At 46.9% G+C, this 19,193-nt stretch overlaps 1 protein-coding gene across 1 annotated transcript in view; it reads right to left on the bottom strand.

Annotated features, from left to right (window-relative positions):
- pdia5 (protein disulfide isomerase family A, member 5) overlaps positions 1-19,193 on the bottom strand; it is a 37,445-nt gene that overhangs the window by 17,720 nt on the left and 532 nt on the right. Inside the window, exons 2-10 of the mRNA XM_079731771.1 lie at positions 14,629-14,755; positions 12,618-12,705; positions 9,328-9,411; positions 9,029-9,074; positions 7,810-7,902; positions 6,519-6,579; positions 5,781-5,848; positions 4,137-4,228; positions 1,190-1,261 (exon numbers count right to left, since the gene is read on the bottom strand). Of these exons, the coding sequence (XP_079587897.1) occupies positions 1,190-1,261; positions 4,137-4,228; positions 5,781-5,848; positions 6,519-6,579; positions 7,810-7,902; positions 9,029-9,074; positions 9,328-9,411; positions 12,618-12,705; positions 14,629-14,755 (731 nt within the window). The remainder of the gene's footprint in view (positions 1-1,189; positions 1,262-4,136; positions 4,229-5,780; positions 5,849-6,518; positions 6,580-7,809; positions 7,903-9,028; positions 9,075-9,327; positions 9,412-12,617; positions 12,706-14,628; positions 14,756-19,193) is intronic.

Here is a 19,193-nt window from a genome sequence, read left to right as displayed (position 1 = left end):
GAAAAGAGGAGAAGAGAGAGAGAGAGAGAGAGAGAGAGAGAGAGAGAGAGAGAGAGAGAGAGAGAGAGAGAAAAGATGAGAAACGAGAGGAGAGATAGAGAGAGAGAAAAAAAACTACTTTGTGAGACTTTTAAACCCAGATTTGTTCCAGCTGATTCTTACGGACTTATTGAACACAGCTGTAACACACACTCCACCCAATCTACACACAAAAACAACCACACCCTTGTGACACAGAGCAGTACTGCTGTGTGTACTGACCCGTGTACACACACATACACACCTAATCAATGTTCACCACTGTACACCTTGATTCCAGAGAATAAGATTAAGCGTTCCCAGAATTACTGCCCATTAAACATGCAATTATGCATTTCATTATGCACTTCATTAGGAAATTAGACATATTTTCCTATGGTCTACATCAGCTCCAGGATCATTCATCAACCCGCCTACAGCAGAAACTTAAGATCTTGGATCTTTTCCAGACACGGTTCTCTATCCATCCATATATATATCCATCCATATATATATATATATATACAGACCTCTATAATAGAAAGGCGTAAGCTGGACTTATTCCGCACCAGATACCGTATGAAGTTGTTCCTAGGCAACGTCGGGGTGCCATTTCTTCCAAAACAAGCCACTTGCGCGGTAGTCTTTGAAGCAGCCCATTATCCATGCCATGCTGCCTCCGAAGAATATCTGCACACCTGCTGTGTCATTACCCCGCCTCTCTACACCACCAACCCCATACCCTCTCCATCCCCCCCCCTAAACCTCTGGTTACTTTAAACCTACCACACGCACACACCGCAGCAAAATAAAGTTATAACTTTTTTTGGAACACAACACAATCTTGCAAGAGGAACCCAACTAAACTGTGGGGTGTGTGTGGTGTGAGGGGAGGGAGGGGGAAGACATCTCAGACTGGAATTGTTTTGACAAACGATGCGTATGGAAGATGTGAGGCAGTTGGATAAGCGTGTCCAAGTGTGGGAGAGAAAGGAAGATAGATTAACAAGGGAGGAGGGGAGGATTATTTATAAAAAGTCTTGACTGGGATTGGGCAGCCAATTTTAAATGCGGGGGGGGGGGGGGGGGGGAAACAGGTGTTTCTGGGTGAACGTGTAGGATGGTTTTTGTTTATGCATATGGGTGTTCCTGCCACAAAAATCCCACTCACTTCTTCATCCAATCAGCAATGTCCTTGGCTGTGGCGCCGTAGTTCTCGTAGTGGTGGAGGAACTTCCCTTTCCTTAAAAAAGAAAATAGGGGAACACAAGACCACAACAGATTTAAAACGGATGGCATCAATGTTTGGACCAGGGATGGGTCCACCAATCTCCTAATAAATTAGGAGATTGTTATTAATCTTAATAAATTAATTAACTTGTCATCTTGGTGGCGCTTTTAGAGTCAGTATCAAAGAAATTAAGTACATGAACAATTTCTCCATATGGGTTCACATTTTCTTTTTTATTAATTTCCTAAAGAATATTTAGAAATGCAAGTAAAGGCACAAGTAGATTAACTTTACGTTTAAAGTTAAAAAGGGAAGTTCAAAACATGAGGCAACTCCAGCAAAACATTTCAACACCCTTGTTAGTAAACTTCTTAGTATTTCTTCTGTGATGCACAGAAAGCTGGACCACATTCAAAAGCAAAGTTGCTGACAGATATTCATAGAAAAGGTACAGATGGGAAGAGGACACGGCAATTTTTTCCCCCCCCCGAAATGTCATTAACCGCCTTTTGGATAAACTGCCATCATATGGAGGGGCTTTTATTTGGCGTGCAAATGGAAATTGCAACTCAGACAGGGTTTGAAAACGCCACACACAAAGAAACGAATGAATCAAAAATATGACCTTGTGTGAACTGAAAAACAGGATTTAATCCTATTTTCCCCCTCTGCCTTCACATTGAATACAGCCCACAATTCAAAACACATGCTGCAGCATTGCAAAGTGTGGGCTTTGAGTCAGAGGTAAACTTTGACCATTGTAAAGTAACGTGACGCAACCCGCTGGACCAGTAGGGGAGATTGTCCTTGACGTATCGAAAAGGACAGCAACAACAACAACAACAACAACATCAAAAAAAAAAAATGGAGGTTCCATTTGGTTTTGACACCCTTATTATTCGCAGGGGATTGTGATGTAACAGCCACATTACTCTCCGTGTAGCGTTCGCCTGAGCCTGGGCTCTGCTTGCATGCATGCGTGGCGACGGGAGAGGAGTTGAACCGACGGGATCTGGAGCCAAGCAGCCCGTGTCATTAGTAAAAAGGGGGTGCAGGATTATAATGGTCTTCACAGCATGCCAAGATGCAAACTGAACCTCAACAGCGATACATTATCGCACTTTTGGAAAAGAGATTGGGAGGGAGGGGGGGGGGGTAATCTCACGCATGCCACCTCATGAGCTGACTCAGCGTTTACGGGCCAAGTGCCCCGGCTCAGGCGTTTCAAACTATCGCTCCGTGATTTACGATCGACTGTAAACGCACCTACTATATCTCTCGTACTGCAGAAACAGGAAAAAAACCAAAACATAAAAAAATAACGCTAAAACAATGTCTACTTACAGTCCACCCAAGCGTAAAATAAAAAAACGTCATTCGTCTGGTGGGTGTTTTGTGTATATCGAAAAAGGATAAAGCAAGGACACTTGCTAAAGTCGAGCAGTTATTTTTTCGGACTTCTTATGAATCCGAGGTCCGGCCCCAAACGGCACCTTGAGGTTTGGGGGGACAGGATCGAAGTAAGGCACCTTGGGGTTTAGGGGGACAGGATCAAAGTAAAGCACCTTGGGGTTTGGGGGGACAGGATCGAAGTAAGGCACCTTGGGGTTTGGGGGGACAGGATCAAAGTAAAGCACCTTGGGGTTTGGGGGGACAGGGCCGAGCTAAAGCACCTTGAGCTTCCGGGGACAGGGCCGAGCTAAAGCACCTTGGGGTTTGGGGGGATAGGGCCGAGCTAAAGCACCTTGAGGTTTGGGGGGACAGGATCGAAGTAAAGCACCTATGGGTTTGGGGGGACAGGGCCGAGGTAAAGCACCTTGGGGTTTGGGGGGACAGGGCCGAGGTAAAGCACCTTGGGGTTTGGGGGGACAGGGCCGAGGTAAAGCACCTTGGGGTTTGGGGGGACAGGGCCGAGGTAAAGCACCTTGGGGTTTGGGGGGACAGGGCCGAGGTAAAGCACCTTGGGGTTTGGGGGGACAGGGCCGAGGTAAAGCACCTTGGCCCGTACTGTGGCGAAGGAGCTGGCCCGTTGGTCAGATAGCCCCGTCGGGTGCTGCTGGCCGATTAGCTCCGGGTTTATCATGGAGGGGAGCTCATTACCGAGGCTGGAAGGAGGCTGGGGCTGTAATAAGCCAGGAGGGCCCGTGTTGAGAGTGAGGAGCTGGCAGCCCAACGGCCTGGATGTTCTCCACACGGACGCCCCTCACGGACCAGCAGGGCGCGTGTGTGTGGCCGTGTGCGTGTGTGTGTGTGTGGGCGTGTGGGCGTGTCAGGTTTTCCTGACACACACGCACCTCAGGTGTAATTAAAAGACCAGGCAATAAACTTGCGTTTAATGTGAGGAGATAGGACACTGCGAGAGAGTGGCGAGGAAGAGAGCCCTCCCCTCGACATTCACAACCTTGTAAATATCCCAACCTGGCAGCGGGGATCCTCTGTATTGGAATCATCCAGCATTCCTCAAGCATGTATCGTCCTTCTGGGTATATGACCGCAGGATTGTCAACGAGATTTGTATCTTTACGATTGGTGTTGCAGTGTGTGAGTGTGTGTCCTAAACCCTTGATTAAATAGACAGCAGAGAGTCTAATCAAGCCAAAAAGAGCACAAGTCTCAGTAGGAACACATAGCAGTGAATGTGTTCCAGTGTTGACAGCGAAGGAAGGAAGTCATTTCAAATGTCTTTGTCTGGGGAGAGGGGGGGGGTTTACAGCAGGACTTCTTCATGGTGTTTTTTTGTACATTGTAATCTGTTGAAGACACTTGAAAAAGTGCATTGGTGCAAAGAGCAGTGTCTTGACAAAGAAACAAATAAGACGCAGAGAGAGAAGAGGTGTGTTTGTGCGCGTGTGTATGCGTATGTGTCTGGGTGTCTGTGTGCACTTACTCAAAGTAGCAGAAGGTGGGGTAGCCCTTGACGTTGTACTCCTGCTTGAGGCCGTCAAACTCGCTCGGATGCACATTCATCCCCGCCAGCACCTGGAGGGAGGGGGTGAGGTGGAGAGAGACCAGGCGTGACTCCAAGGCCTGCGGCGGCAGCCCTGGCGTCGGCCCTCCTCTAAGGAGGGTCAGAGCTAAACAGGTCCGCTTTTAATCAGCGGGCTGTGGGAGATGAAGATGGATCACTCCGGAGGAGCCGCGCTGAAACGCGAGCGCTTAGGAGAAGACGCGTTACTGCTCGGCTGTTATGGAAGCACATACTGTAGTCTCAAACGTGTTATTCCGAGGTTTTGATTGCCCCAGGCCGCCTGTTGGCTCAACAGAGGTGCAGGAAAACATCCTTGCGCAGCAACACACGCACACACGTCATTACCAAAGGTAATTTTCCCTAAAGAGAGATAAGCACCTCACGCCAAAACCAATGCTTTGTTTCATTTGAAGTAATATAGGGGAATGGTGTTTGACATAATTGCTTACACCGCAGGCAACGCTCAACAATTTTGCACTCTAATACGCCTTAATCAAACAACAAAAACTTCTCATTATCCTTCCATTCATTTCCTGCTTTGAAGGGACCGGTGCGTGCCAATTACTCTGTGGCGTTCTCCGCTCCGCGCACGCCAGGTACGCACGCCCGCCTGCTTGCCAACACCGAACCTTTTGTGAGCCTCCCCATTGTGTCACCGCCTCGCACTCGCATCTCCGCAGAAATCGCCAGAGGCCCTTCCAGCAGGAAGGATAAAAAAGGAAACCGAAATAGCCCAGTTTTTTTTTTTAAGTTTAATTTGTGGCCCCCGTCTGTTGCCATAGTGCACGGGGGCCGGCACTACTTCATGGGAACGACTAAGTGTTTGGAAATTGCTTTTACCCCATCTGTCCTGAATGGTTAATTTCAGTAAGAAGAAGCACAGGCCCTTTAAGTGTGGCGCTTTGACAGTAAGTGGCCAAAAAAGCGGCGCAATTGTATTACGGCAAGTGAAAATAAATAATAGCCCCAACAACAAATAATAAATAAATAAGGAACCAACACCCCCAGACATCCATAATCCGGTACGGTGGTAACTGGTCTGCAATGAGAGCTGGGCTACATTCTGAGAGGCTCTTGGAGAAGTGGAGGTAATTACCGGACACAGATAATGTCTGCTCTAACGTGCAGCGCGCATTATTCCGAAGAAGAGCTCAGACTAGTAGGAGTAGTCCGGGGCGCTCCTGGGGCCAGCCTCTCTCTGCTCCCCATATGCTTAATGAAGCCCGGGTCTGGAATAGGAGAGTGAGCGTTTGCCGGGGAATGTGTACCCTGGTCTGATGAAGACTGCAGGAGGACCTGTGATAGAGGGCTTAAACACTCGACTAACGCAAGTACAACCAGTGTTACTCTTTGGGCATCTCAGGTCGACGGCAACCTTGACACACACACACACACACACACACACACACACACACACACACACACACACACACACACACACACACACACACACACACACACACACACACACACACACACACACACACACACACACACACACACACAGACAGCTGGGCAAATAGAGCTGAAATGAAAGAGCTTACACTCATTCGAAACACTTACATATTTTCCCTTGGTCTCAGTGGCAGCCTGTTGGAATAGGGGCTGCATGCGTTTACACACGCCGCACCCTGTCGAGGCAAACGCGCAGAGAAACAAACAGAACAACAGGGAGTTATATTTGTCATTCAGGACGCATTGATAGAAAACCAACAAGAGCAAAAGATAGCTGCAGGCTGAGACGTTTCTCATGTGTAATGAAGCATGAGAATAAGCAAAGTTAACAGGGCGATTTATTACTACGTATTGGGGCACAACTGAGCCCCAGCGTGTACGAAAATATCGGTAATGCAGCGGTTCTCCAACACAGGGATGTGCATTGTTTGGAAAGCATTATGGCCCTGTATCCCGGAAGACTTACTCTGGATGAAGTGTTGTCCTATGTTTTTCCCTCCAAGCTCAATCTGAGAGACACTCAGTGCGTGTGTGTGTGTGTGTGTGTGTGTGTAATCAAGGTGTATGGTGGTGAACATGGATAAGGTGTGTGTGTGAGAGTGAGTGTGTGTGTGTTCCCTAACTGGTGCTGCCCTCCATAAGGTTGAAGCAAAACCATTCATATTTCCGGGAAAAAGACAGGGTCTATAAACACTTGGTTATTCCTGAGTCCTCTCTGTTGACCATGCAATGGCCCTCGGCGGTTGTGTGACCCACTTACACCTTGAATTGAATTACACTAAAACAAACATGTAATGATTGCTAATGCATGAATACATGGACTAATTAAAAACCACAAGGACTCACAGGGGGCGTAGAACATCATGAGTACCGGCCTCTCCTCCTTCTTCAGCAACTTTCTGAAGTCCTGAAGGAGACACAAAAGAGTACAAAGGAGGGAGAGAGGGAGAGAAAGTGGATAAGAGGATGGTCAAACAAAAATGTGTTGAAATATGTGCTCCATCACCTTAAGTATGGGCCTGCTCCTTTCTGAGCCTCTTTGGCCCCACAAGATGTCAATATTATAGTCAGTCAGAGCTGCAGTATTTTTAATCAGTGTATTGATTCTAATCTCAGACATGGAGGGTCTAGAGGGCATCCATGCCAGGTGGAGAACTTGGTAAATTCTCGCTCTCACATAGAACTTTAGGTCATTAAATCAAACAAACCTTGCTTGTAAGCCCTGAAGAAAACAAGTGTATCAAACGGCTTAGGTGATCGCGAGTGCATTTATAATTGTCGAACAAGGATGGCTTCAACCGCGCAGCCTTGATCGTGGGACTACTACAAAACTACATTACTACACGATCGCTGATCCACACTGCTGCCAATTCACCGCATGTCGGAGTGTTTTAAGCACCGGCTTACATGCAAATGCAGGACGCAGACCTTTGACAGCTAAGGGCTGCGCGGGAAGCCTTCTCGTCTGCTCTGGGAGCGGAGCGCGGCTGTACGCCCTCGTGAATTAACAGCATCCGCTCCAGATGGATCATCGTAATCACCAGGGGAACACAACCAGGAACACCAAATAATACGGGAAACACACGGCCGTTATATAACACAGCGCTTCCACTCTCCATCCACCAACCACCAGCTGCACTCCAACCACTCGACACTTGATGCCTGGGGTTCGCCCCCACATAGGAACGCAGACGCACACGCGGACACACACACACACACACACACACATACATACACAGTCTCTTGCTCAAGGGCACCTCAACGATCGGCACAGCAAGGAGGAGGAGCAGGGATGAACCAACAACCTTTTAGTTTAGCAAGACCAGCTGCTCTCCCTCCTCATCCACTGTACTAGTCTCCCTGGAGACACCAGTTTGCCCCCTTTATCTCCTCTCATTCTGCTCATTATTTGAGGATCCGCTGTAGATAATCGTCACGACGGATGGGAAAAAAAAAAAAGAAATGGAGGAAATGACCTTGGGCTACTTAATGGAAGTTCTGGCCCTGATCATTATCTTCAGCGTCCTCATCTTCATCCAATCATCGGCCATCACCTGGGCCTTTCAGCACATCCTTCCAGAACCACACTCGCGGTGCCCAGCTGTGTACCGGCTGAAGAGGCTGGAGGCACACTTACTTTCTCCGTCTCGATGTGCACAATGTCCTTAGCCTCCGGGTTCTCCTCCCACAGCGCCGGCCCAGACGGATCCTTCAGGAAAGCCACCATGGACTGGGGGAGGAGAGGACGCAACAGAAATGATCGTCAAAAAACATAACAAAATAATACATATTTTGTTATTCATCCTGACCAAAAAACACAATAAAGAGCGCGAGGGGTGGCGGGAGCAGCGAAACGGACTATCATTTCTCTCCACACACAATAAAACAACAATATAAATATTGAGCGGGCGCGGAGCGGAGGTAATCGAGGTATCTCGTTCGCTGCGCCTCCGGAGTCTTCGGCGGGCGGAAGGTACCTCGGGGGGCTGACGTATGGCGACGCGTCCGTTCTCTAAGTGCTGCCTCCAGCGCGCGGCACGGATGTAACTCCCCCTTAAATGTTTGATGACGGCCTCGGGAAAACGAACCACCAGCAGGGGCGCATAATGGACCATATGTCTGTCGGCAGAGACGACTGCGGCGGGCCACAATCACTCGGTGGTACCAAAAGTTTGAAATGTACATGAAGTCTGCAACGACGGGTGCTTTCGGGAGGACTTCTGGGGACAATAACTTGTCATGGAGGTTGCGGAGCGGGGTGGGGGGGGGGGGACCTGATGCAATCGTGATAGAAATGAACACATGTCAATGGCGGAGGTGTACCTCCTTGTGTAGGTTTTTGTTTTATCCATAATTAATCGGCATTATCTGGAGACCTTATCGTTCTTAAAGAAAGACCTTGAATCAATGCAGCTAACGGGCCGAACGAAAGTGATTTTATCTCGAGGAATGAATTAGTGTAATCAAAGGACCTGCGGGGGGGGGGGGGGGGGGTTGCCTGCCAACAGGGGTTAGCTTGTTTAAGCCCGCCGACGGAAAAACAACAAACTAACCGATCCAAGTGAACGACTTAGTGGAACGTGAAGAGACAGAGAGATGGGCCGCACAGGGTGAGGGGAAAAACACCGGCCTGCCACTCGAATTAACTGAGCATATGAAGGACGTGACAGAGGAAAGCCAACAGAGCAACAGACAGAACGAGAACGATAGAGAGACAGAGCCCGGGAGAGAGAGGCTGAGAGAGAGCCCGCGAGAGAGAGCCCGAGAGAGAGAGAGAGCCCGAGAGAGAGAGCCCGAGAGAGAGAGCGAGAGAGCGAGAGAGAGAGAGAGAGAGAGAGAGAGAGAGACGTTCTCACCTTGAACGTGGCCGGCCTGTTGTACTCCGTGTGGAACGAGCCGTCTCTGCAGTGAGAAAAGAGCGGGCACAATGCTCACATGTCGGAGGTTACTCGAGCAGCGCCGCTTCGGAACGCAACGGGCGTGGCCCACGTTTCCATGAAGCACTGGACTGTGAACGCCACTACGTCTTGACAGAACTGTTTGTTTGTGTGTGTGTGTGTGTGTGTGTGTGTGTGTGTGTGTGTGTGTGTGTGTGTGTGTGTGTGTGTGTGTGTGTGTGTGTGTGTGTGTGTGTGTGTGTGTGTGTGTGTCTCACTTGTAATGCAGCAGCTCAGCCCCAACACCCTTCGAGCTCGGGTCCATCTTCACCTTCTTACACAGTTTGCGGCCTTCTGTATCTCTACGAGCGAGAGACAGACAGACAGACAGACAGAATTAGGGAAGGGAGGACAACAACAAATCAGACAGACATTCCAACGCAGGTTGGGTTAACTCGGAATGCTTATGGATTTTTCTATCTTGCATATTGGTTGGTGATACACAGGGAGGATATGACACACACACACACAGCTCTCTTATGTAGTCAAGACTCATAAGAGAGGTGGATTAAAAAATATATATATATATATATATATATATATATATATATATATATATATATATATATATATATATATATATATATATATATATATATATGGTATTCAAACCCTCCATCCTAATAGAAATTCGAAAAAAAAATAAGGCTTTAAGGCTCATCATTAGCCAAATACCAATTCATGTTGGCGTGTTTTATCTCAGGGAAGCGGAAAATGCTATCAGTGTCATGCCTTGTGCGCCATTCCTCGAATGAGAGTAAACATAACTCGGTGTGTGTGTGCGTGTGTGTGCGCTTGTGCTTGCGCTTGCGCGTTCTTGTTCACATGAACACGGTGACAGACTGACAGTGTCCCGGGCTCTTCTCCCGTGGCCAACGCCTATTTTTTCCGTTTGATGTACCAGCCCAGATGGCACCTGTCGGGAGGGGGTGGTGGGGGAGCAGATGTGACCCCCCTGACACATCTTCGGGGGGACAGGACGCAGTCACCCGTTCGAGGAATGATTTGCCAACGGTAACTAATTCAAAGTGACGTCGGATGAAATGTCTCTGTTAAAAATGAGACGCGGGAACAAGACAGGCACCAGTGGTGGCCCCCCACGAATAAACTCAATGCCACCTCTATTTCTAACCTGCGTGCGCTTTGAAGATTAGCTCCATATATATTCAACGACGCAAGGAGAATTCTCCTGACTTTTGGGGGTAAAAACACTCTTCACCAAAGGTCAGGTGTTTGGCGGCAAACAAAGAGTTGAGCTAAACCGACCTATTCAACGATCCTCTGTGCGGTAAAACAGCAAGGGGACATCGGTTGGCATTATGCATAAGTCAGCCAGTCACCGGTCAGCCAGTGACTCACTGGGGTGGTACAGACCACGGTTTGATGACTCATATCATTAACAATGGAAGCCATAACTATTCCCTGACCAACGACTGATCCGCTTCTAAAACAAAAGAGAGCTGCATGACTCCCTCGCCGATTCGGGCTTGCGGGCTAATCATTCTATTGCAGGTAAGTGGGCGGGTCTTATACACCCCCACCCCCACCGCCATTCAACTGGTGGATTCCCTGCATCCCCTCCATTGTGGGGCTTTAATAGATTATTTGTCCCAGGAGGAAGGGCTGACATCACAGGATGAGTCAGCCTCACCGTGCCCTCGGCAGGGGGTCCGGGCTCATAGACAGAGGGCTGGGGGGGGGGGTTGTGCGAAGTGGGTAGAGGGAAAAGTTCAAGAAAAAACATGAAAAAGAAGGGAACAGACACAGCAAGGGAGAAGAGGTGAGGAAAGAGAGGGGAGGTTGGATGTGAAGGCGATTCAACCGGAGGCACCTGGCCAAGTCTGTGTTGTCCCACCTGCTGGGTGGTGATAGGGGACCAGGGCAGATAAAGAGAGGGAGGGACGGAGCAGTTGCAGTACTGCTCCAACAGTTGAAAACGCCCCTCATGAAATACAGACATCCTTTCTGTTTCATCGTTTTTACGGTTTATCTTAAAATGCCTTTATATTTATATGGATTTTCCTTCCTCAGTGCTATACCTTATGAAAGATTATTGACAGGATTGTAAGGCTAAGAAATAAAAGAGTGTTACTTCTTTATTATCAAGTATGCTTCAACCCAGATTGACTCTAACCTTCACAACATAGTAGGATTCAATATTTAATCACCCATGACCATGTGCAAAAGTTTGGACGTAATTATTTTCGGCGTCCTTAATTTCAAAGTTGCTCATCTATGTAAAGTAAACCTGTAGGCTTCTGTCCGGTGGAGTGTGACAAGACTTGGCCAGCACTCCAGGTCCAAGTCTGTTCAAAGAGAGTATCAACTCGCCTTGGCATGGCGTCCCATTCTGCACACTTCTGCTCTCCCCCTCTCCCCCTCTCTCCCCCTGACATCCCGTGGAGTCTGCAGCCGGAGCCATGTGTTGGACCTCTTCCCTATGAGATCATGGCGAGGGACACAACGGTGACGTGCTTCGAGACATAATCTGGTAGCGTCTCCTATGGCGACATGCCCCCCCCCCATTGTTAAACACAAGGGGTTTCATCTGACAAATACACTGAAAAAGTCTGGCAGACCCACTCCGCTAGGTTCCAACCACAAATTCTGCTCCAATGTGCACAGGACCGGACTCAAAGGATCGGAACAGTCCAAGGCAGCCTTTCCAGCGGGAGTTTACTAACATGTTTTGAGGGTGTGTTTTAAAGTAGTCCCATGGGGAGGGGGAAAATAAAGTCCATGGATGATCCACAAGTAGAGAATGGGGATATGGGGTGTCAAAAGAGTTTGGTTTGGTTGACAGGTATGCCGTACATACATACACGATAAAGAGATATTTTGGTATAAAAAAGAAAGTGGCAGTGACTGTACCATGACAGCCTGTGAGGTTGGGTAAACAGCAAGGCAACATTGGATCACTTTGGAGCGACTTTTCTTTTACTTGGGGTAAAAAAAAATAAAAAAAACAGGGACAAAATTAATTCTGTGTGCATACGGCGATAGTGTGTCGCATGTCTGTCTAATAGGAACGTGCATTTTTGGGCAACAGTTTTTCCAAGGCAGACATGGTCTGACACACAACCACTATACAGCGTGCCAGGGGACTGGGCTGTGAGCAAGACGGCCATCAGTCGGCTTATGCGGATAATCAGAGTGTTCACTTGGGCTGCCAGGGCAGGCAGAGATTGAAAAACAACCAGGCAGAGAAATATACAATTATTCAACCGGGCTACAGGACAACGCTATGGCAGTTTCATTTGTTATGAGAATAGCTTTGTGTGCCTGCGCAAATAAGCAATGTAAAAAACCCATTTATCAAAATCGGGGGAAAGGAAGAAGCGGTCACTTAACGGCTGCGACTTTAAATCACCGGTGGATATCCGGCGGTGTTACCATGGCAGCAATTACCGGGTCCCCCCGGGCGACCCGGGAGAGAAGCTACCGACTGAAGGCGCTCACCCTTTTTCCCCCAACAACAAAAAAACATCATCACCACCGTCTCACTTACCCGCAGTTGACCCAGGCGATGGTCCCCTGGCCCTTAACCGACTGGGCCACGTCTGACAGCAGCTTCAGCTGGGGGTCCCCCGACGAATCTGAGGAGGACACACACAGAGGACCCACTGTAGTCAGGGCCGCCCCACCTTCACAGAAACCCAGAGTCCCTCCACTAGCCGGGGACAACCCTGGGTCGCAGGTTCCCCGGGGGAGCGGACAGGAAAAAAAGGCAGGCAGGAAAGAAGTGGTGGCGGTGATGGGTAGGTGGGTGGGTTTATGGGTGAGGGGGTGGTGGTCGGGTTACACTGTCAGCGCTCTAATTGTTGAACAGGAAGGACATGGTCACAGTGACCGAGCCGGTTCGGACTTGGGAGACATTTTAGAGGACGGGGCCTAGGGGGAACGGGTTTGGGTGGAAGCAATTTGACGGCGAGCTGAACACAAAGACTTGTTGATGATGTATTGATCGTCCGGCCGGCTTTTACTGGTCATAGCCATGGTATAGTCTCTGGTCGACGCCGTGGAATACAACAAGTGATAGAATACATATCGGCAGATAGAGTGCTCGTGGGAGCGGCGCTGAACAGACTGTAATATAAACCTGAGTACAAACATAACACAGAGCTCGCCGTGCCAAAAGCACTTAGAATCCGCCAGCTTTAGAGGAAATATAGCCTCATTGCACAACTGCCTTGTATATTAGAAACAGCAAAACATACCCACAGCAAGAACAGAGCGCATACCATATCGCTGCAGCAACATGATTCTGAGGGCTATGGCAAAACAAACCTGAGAAGTCCTGCGAGGAGAATAAACATAAATACAATATCCGAGTCCTTGTGTTAAACAATTTATTATATTTTTACGCCTCCCACACTTGTACTGAATGTATATAGTGAGAAGTGTTCCTCTGACCGAGGTTATATTAAGATTGGAGACAATGCCAGAAACCCTCAAGCTCCCAGCTCGCACCCGGTTGGATGTAAAAACATCAGCCAGTTCTGCCTTGGTTCAGGGCCATATATGAAGCAGGAGGTTATCTTTTTTTTTTCTAAAACCAAAGTTTTTTTCTTATGGGGTGATCATGGGTGATCAACGGCCTTTGACCAGAGAGGACTGCAACTGGGATTTCTCACTGACTGGTAGACAAAATTCCAAACCGTCTGACCGCCCCCCCACCCCCCCCGATTGGCTGACCGGCTAATTGGCTGACCGGCTAATTGGGTGAGGGAAAGATGAAGGGCTGGAAGGGAGGTGCAGGATGAGAGGCATGCAGAGGAGCAATACTAAAAAAGGCATCTGAAGGAGTCTTTGGCTGTTGCTTGAGAAGGGGCGCTACAGAGCATTGTGGTGCTAGCCAGCGATCGATAGCGCCCACCATTCAGCGTGCTAAGGCCTCATCCAATGACCTTACATGGGCTAGTGTGGGCCATGAATACTGAAACAAATAAATCGGGTTGCAGAGTTGGGGGGCTGCTCACGAGAGAAAAACAGTAGGACAAAATGAAGAATGCATTCAGTTAGGGCACATCCTCGCTTCCCCGCTCAAGCTTGATGAAAATGGAAATTAATGCAGCGGGTGGCGGTGGTGGAAGAGGGTAATTTCCCTAATGGCCCTAAGGAAATGCTGTTTTGCAAGTCCATCTGACCGGGTATTAATGTGGTCTGTGTTCTGCTAGTTGACTACATTGGTTTGCGTTCTAGTTTGAACATTGTCCAACGCAACCGGTCGTTTAATATAGAGGCTACCTGAATAGAATCACTTAACATTAATTGATGAGGAAACACTTCATGCGTGCTATTTATATGGTTGAAACACCACCGGGACTAGCAGCGAGGAATACATTAAAGTCAAACGTATACAGTGGCAGATTAGTGCACATATTTGTTTGTGATTTTGATAAATACAACATTCCAATTAGACAATGAGCTTGACTACTTTTGTAAAATATGACATTACTTTGGTTAAAAACGGTATCCCCTTTCCACCGTGCCAATGTGACAGTGGATGAACATCTCACCTGTTTTGGTGTAGAGCACAAGCACGTTGGTCCTGGTCCTCAGAAGCTTCTTGAAGTCTTTGTGATCGCTGACCTTCTCGATCAGGGGGGACACCTTCACGGCCTCCAGCACTGCCGCCAGCCAGACCTGGCAGAACCATAACAGACCTAAGCATCAACGGCATGGAACGACACGGAAACGATACTTGTCTACAGCCACGTTCGCAAATAGGTTGAGGTTCCCATCAGTGCACCATCTCCGGGAGTTTTTTGCGAATGTCGGCGCATATAAAAGCTCTGTCAAACACTTGGCCTAGTTACGGAGAAGGAACATCTTTTGATTTCAGAAATATCATTTCAATAGTACTGCTGGCAACCACGTTGCATTGGTTAAGGAATGTTGTAGCACCACTTGTTATCGAGAAATGCAGAAGTGAGTTAGTGTGAGTTGAGGCAGAGCTGCAGGCCACAGCTAACAACACTTCCATTCAGCTCACAGTTAATTTGAAAGTAATAGGGGCCAAATCGCACTTGCGGCCCTGCCTACCTCTTCCTGCAATTTAGACACTGCAAGAGAATCCAATAACAATCTCAGCTCGTCAATTGGATTCACATGGATTGTTTTTAGCCCAATTCTGGGGGAATTGCAAAGTTTAACCCGTGTGAGTCCTTCTAGGTTTAAACCCACCTGTACAGTACTCAAGGACACTTTCACTTTTCTTTAGGTTGTATGGTTCTGTAATCAATTCACATAGCCAATCGGACATCACTTTGTGATTTGGCAAATCTCTTACCACTGGGGATCTGTGTAACATATGTTGGAGCCAAAGTCAAGGTGTGTTAAGTAAAGAAGGATCTCCCTCTACATCTCAGTCTCCCACAGAGATCTGAATTAGACACGCTGCACTGTCCATTGGCGGACGATGAGTGATGTCACCTGGAATGAAAATGTGCACCTGTCGGGCTTATTTTCTCATTTCCAATTCCCCACAGGGTGTCCCTCTGAGAGGGTGTGTGTGTGTGTGTGTGTGTGTGTGTGTGTGTGTGTGTGTGTGTGTGTGTGTGTGTGTGTGTGTGTGTGTGTGTGTGTGTGTGTGTGTGTGGTGCGTCTGACTGGAATATAAAAGATACTGCCTCTTGCTCATTGGAGACATTTTTAATTAACATGAAGGTAGAGAAAAGGTCAAGAGGCCAAGAAAAACCAACTTTGCCAGGGAGTATTATGGGCTGTGCTACGCCGTCATAGAAATAAGCCCCCCAAAAGGGCAAAGATCCAGGTGCAAAAAAAATCCCAATGTCCAATTATTAATTTCTCCCCCGGCTCACATCTACATTCTTTGAATGCGTGTCCGAATGCGTTTATCTGTGACAGCGAAAAGTACTCATTGTCTGGCTTTAGAGGGGTTCAAAATGGTATTCAAAAGGTTTGTCTCAATCATACGGCTGCCAGATGAAAAATATATGCTTCAGTAGGAGGCAGTGGGATCATGGAAGGAGATCCAGCTCTGGGCTTTGAGGGTTTCTTTTTGAAGCAGGACAGGAGAGGAACACGTACGATGTGGCAGACACGTGTAACGTAATTTCAGTGGAAAAAGTCAATCTGAATATTTATGGCACTGCGGGATGCATAAAACGACCCAAGTCTCTCTCGCCTCTCCCCTCTTTTATGTGATAGGCTGAAACAGTGGTAACTAGCCAGCTCCTTTAGCGGCTAATGATGCTCGGTAGGTTTAAATGACCTGGGGAGCGACTTGATTGAGGCTACCAAGCAAGCACTCTGGCAGAAATGAGAAAGAAAATACATACATTAACATATGTAGTAACCATTTCATCTCAAACTATTTCACAATACTGATTGTGCACGCACATACAGTGTGGTAAGGCCGACTGCAAAAAAATCTTGAGTGTGAATAGAAAAAGTTTATGCAATTAAGTAATTAGAAACGTATTCGTCAATATCTTGAGATGGTTTCGGATATGATGAAGACATAACGTGGATAACTTGTTGAATCCGTCTGACACTGTGTGCAGGCCTGCCTTTGTGCTGACAAGCAGCCAATACCTACAAAATCGCAAACAGCGATTATCATTAATTCCAAAGGTTCCATTGCGTCAGACATCTTATGCACTTTCACGGGTGGTATGCAAATGGGATTGCATTTGTATTGTAGGGCATTAACACAAATAGACCATTAGTAGTCATACCCGTATTACAACAATGACCCGGGAAAACGGTACTTACATTGCAATCATTGAACGTGCCAAGAAACTACAAAAAGTACTGCATTCCAAAGTGAAATACATTGGCCTGCTCCACTAACTTGACAGCATTGACTGCTCAACCTAACCGCAAGTTAAGAAAACACATGCAAATGGACAAAACCCAAGCAAATGGGAAACATCTTCAATCTGACAACAAAGCACTGCAACTTAAAAAGACACATACAAATGGACAAAACCCAAGCAAATTGAGGAAACATCTTCAATTTGACAACAAAGCACTGCAACTTAAAAATAAACATTCAAATGGACAAAGAACAAGCCATTTAAGAAAACATCAGCAATTTGAATACACGCTGCGAATTAACACACGTTACAAAAACAAACTGCAATTAGGTTTATACCAAAACAACAATGGAATTGTCTCCTAGGACACGTAAAAAGTGATGAACACAACTGGACAGGATTTTGGAGGCTGCCACGCTTTGAAATTACATAATATAAAGTAGGCTCTCTGTCGGTCGGTGGTGTTGGGAATGCGTTTCTGGTTTATTCGAAGATTGTGATGGCACGATTCGGATGTTATTTCTCTGTCCATACGTATCCATTCGTCACTTTAGTGTCCTCTGGAAACACATCTGTTAACGGTCGGTAATCCCTGTGCATTTTTGCAATAAGTGGTCGGAATTTGCATAGGTTTCGAAATGCGTTGTCAAATTGATGGAAATGTTATCCTAATTTTGTGTATCATCTATTTGCATGTGGTTTCTTAACTCGCAGTGCATTTAGCTCTCAATGTACAAATTACAGCATCATATTTTTGTGACATCATCCTTTACCCATAAACGTATTGATTGGCAAGTATTAAGGATTCAGTCACATTATCATTGAGAATAAAGCTTAAATAATAACCAAATTGGTTAGACGGAAATATAAAACAGCCAGCAATCTCAGGTGAAAGATAAGTGAAGTAAAAGGTCTCTTGTGCACACAAGTACGCAGAAGGCTTGCAATTGATATATGAAAACCGGCGGAAAATTTGAGACTGAGGACCATACATTTGTTCATACTAAAGACCCTCCACAGCAGTACATTTCCTTAGTGACTGCTTCAGCCATCAGTCAACAGTCTGCTCCTGCCTAAGGGCTCAGACACAGAAGCTCTTAGCCTTCACCCCCTCCCTCGGTTGTGGCATTGTACGCAGAATGTTCTGATTTAAATGTTTTCCAGTTAGTTGTTAAATGTCAAGTGTGGAGGTGGCCTGAGCTCTGTTATACAGGGAAAACACATACGAAACCATGTAAATGTCAACCTCCACATGCAAAATTCCAGCTGTCGTGCCGCAAAAAATAACCGTGTTTTTTCAATCAACGAAGCCATAACCCAGGCTATAATTGGATTTTACAGAATTACAGTGCATCACAGTGAAAATACACAGATACATCATATTTTCTTCTCTCACTCTGATGCTTACCGAGAAGCAAAGAGTGTCTAGCTCACTCGCCCATAGCCTCCATCTGCGGTGACGAATTCGCTTACTAAATGGCAGCCAGGTTCAGGATTGTCTAGGTAGTACTGAATCAGCATTAGTAATGTTACTGTTTGTCAAGCATTTTTCAATTTCTGACTAATGAGCCATTCATTGTTGTTAGCATAGTTTATTGTCTGAGTGCAGATGTGTGTGGGTGAGCTAGTGAGTGAATGTGTGTGCATGGATACCCAGATGTTATTTGATGCCTCTTTTTTTATAATGAGGGTGAAATGATGATGGCTGACGAGAACGGAGAAAATCAAGACTTTATCCCCCCTCTCTTGACCACTATCTCTCTGTCTGTACATCTGCATAATGGACCAGCACCCTCACCTGACGTCTATAGTGGCCCTGATGGGTTACTAGTAAAACGAAGATAGGGCATTGAGCAAGGGAAAAAGAAACAGGGAAGGAGAAATAAGACAAAGACCACACCTCTGTTTGTCTACCTTCCCTAACAGGATGTAGAGCAGGGGAAACATTGTATACAGCAGCAATCACCAAATCCTGTGTGCAACTAATGCATGTGTGCAAAACGTTTTTGGCTATGTCATGCACAAATGATTGAAGACTGCATTGCACGGCACTTACAATCTTCAAAAGACATAACGTATGGCCTACCATTCTTAATGGTAGACCAACGTTCACGTACACTAGAGCAGCCTACACCCACTACCAGTGACCACGCTATTTTACAGTCCAAAAAACTTAAGCTGAGTACATTGGACAAGCTTCAACAGTTCGGCGAAATGTTCCATCGGTGAGTGTATGTAATCAACTAAGTGGCCCCTGTACCATTTATTATTGGGTAGATTACACAGCGATCCAATACTAA

Source organism: Pollachius pollachius (assembly GCF_949987615.1).
Source record: "Pollachius pollachius genome assembly, chromosome: 3".
In the NCBI taxonomy this organism is placed as follows: domain Eukaryota; kingdom Metazoa; phylum Chordata; class Actinopteri; order Gadiformes; family Gadidae; genus Pollachius; species Pollachius pollachius.
Note: the sequence above shows the minus strand (reverse complement) of the source record. Positions and strands in the feature narration are given on the sequence as shown.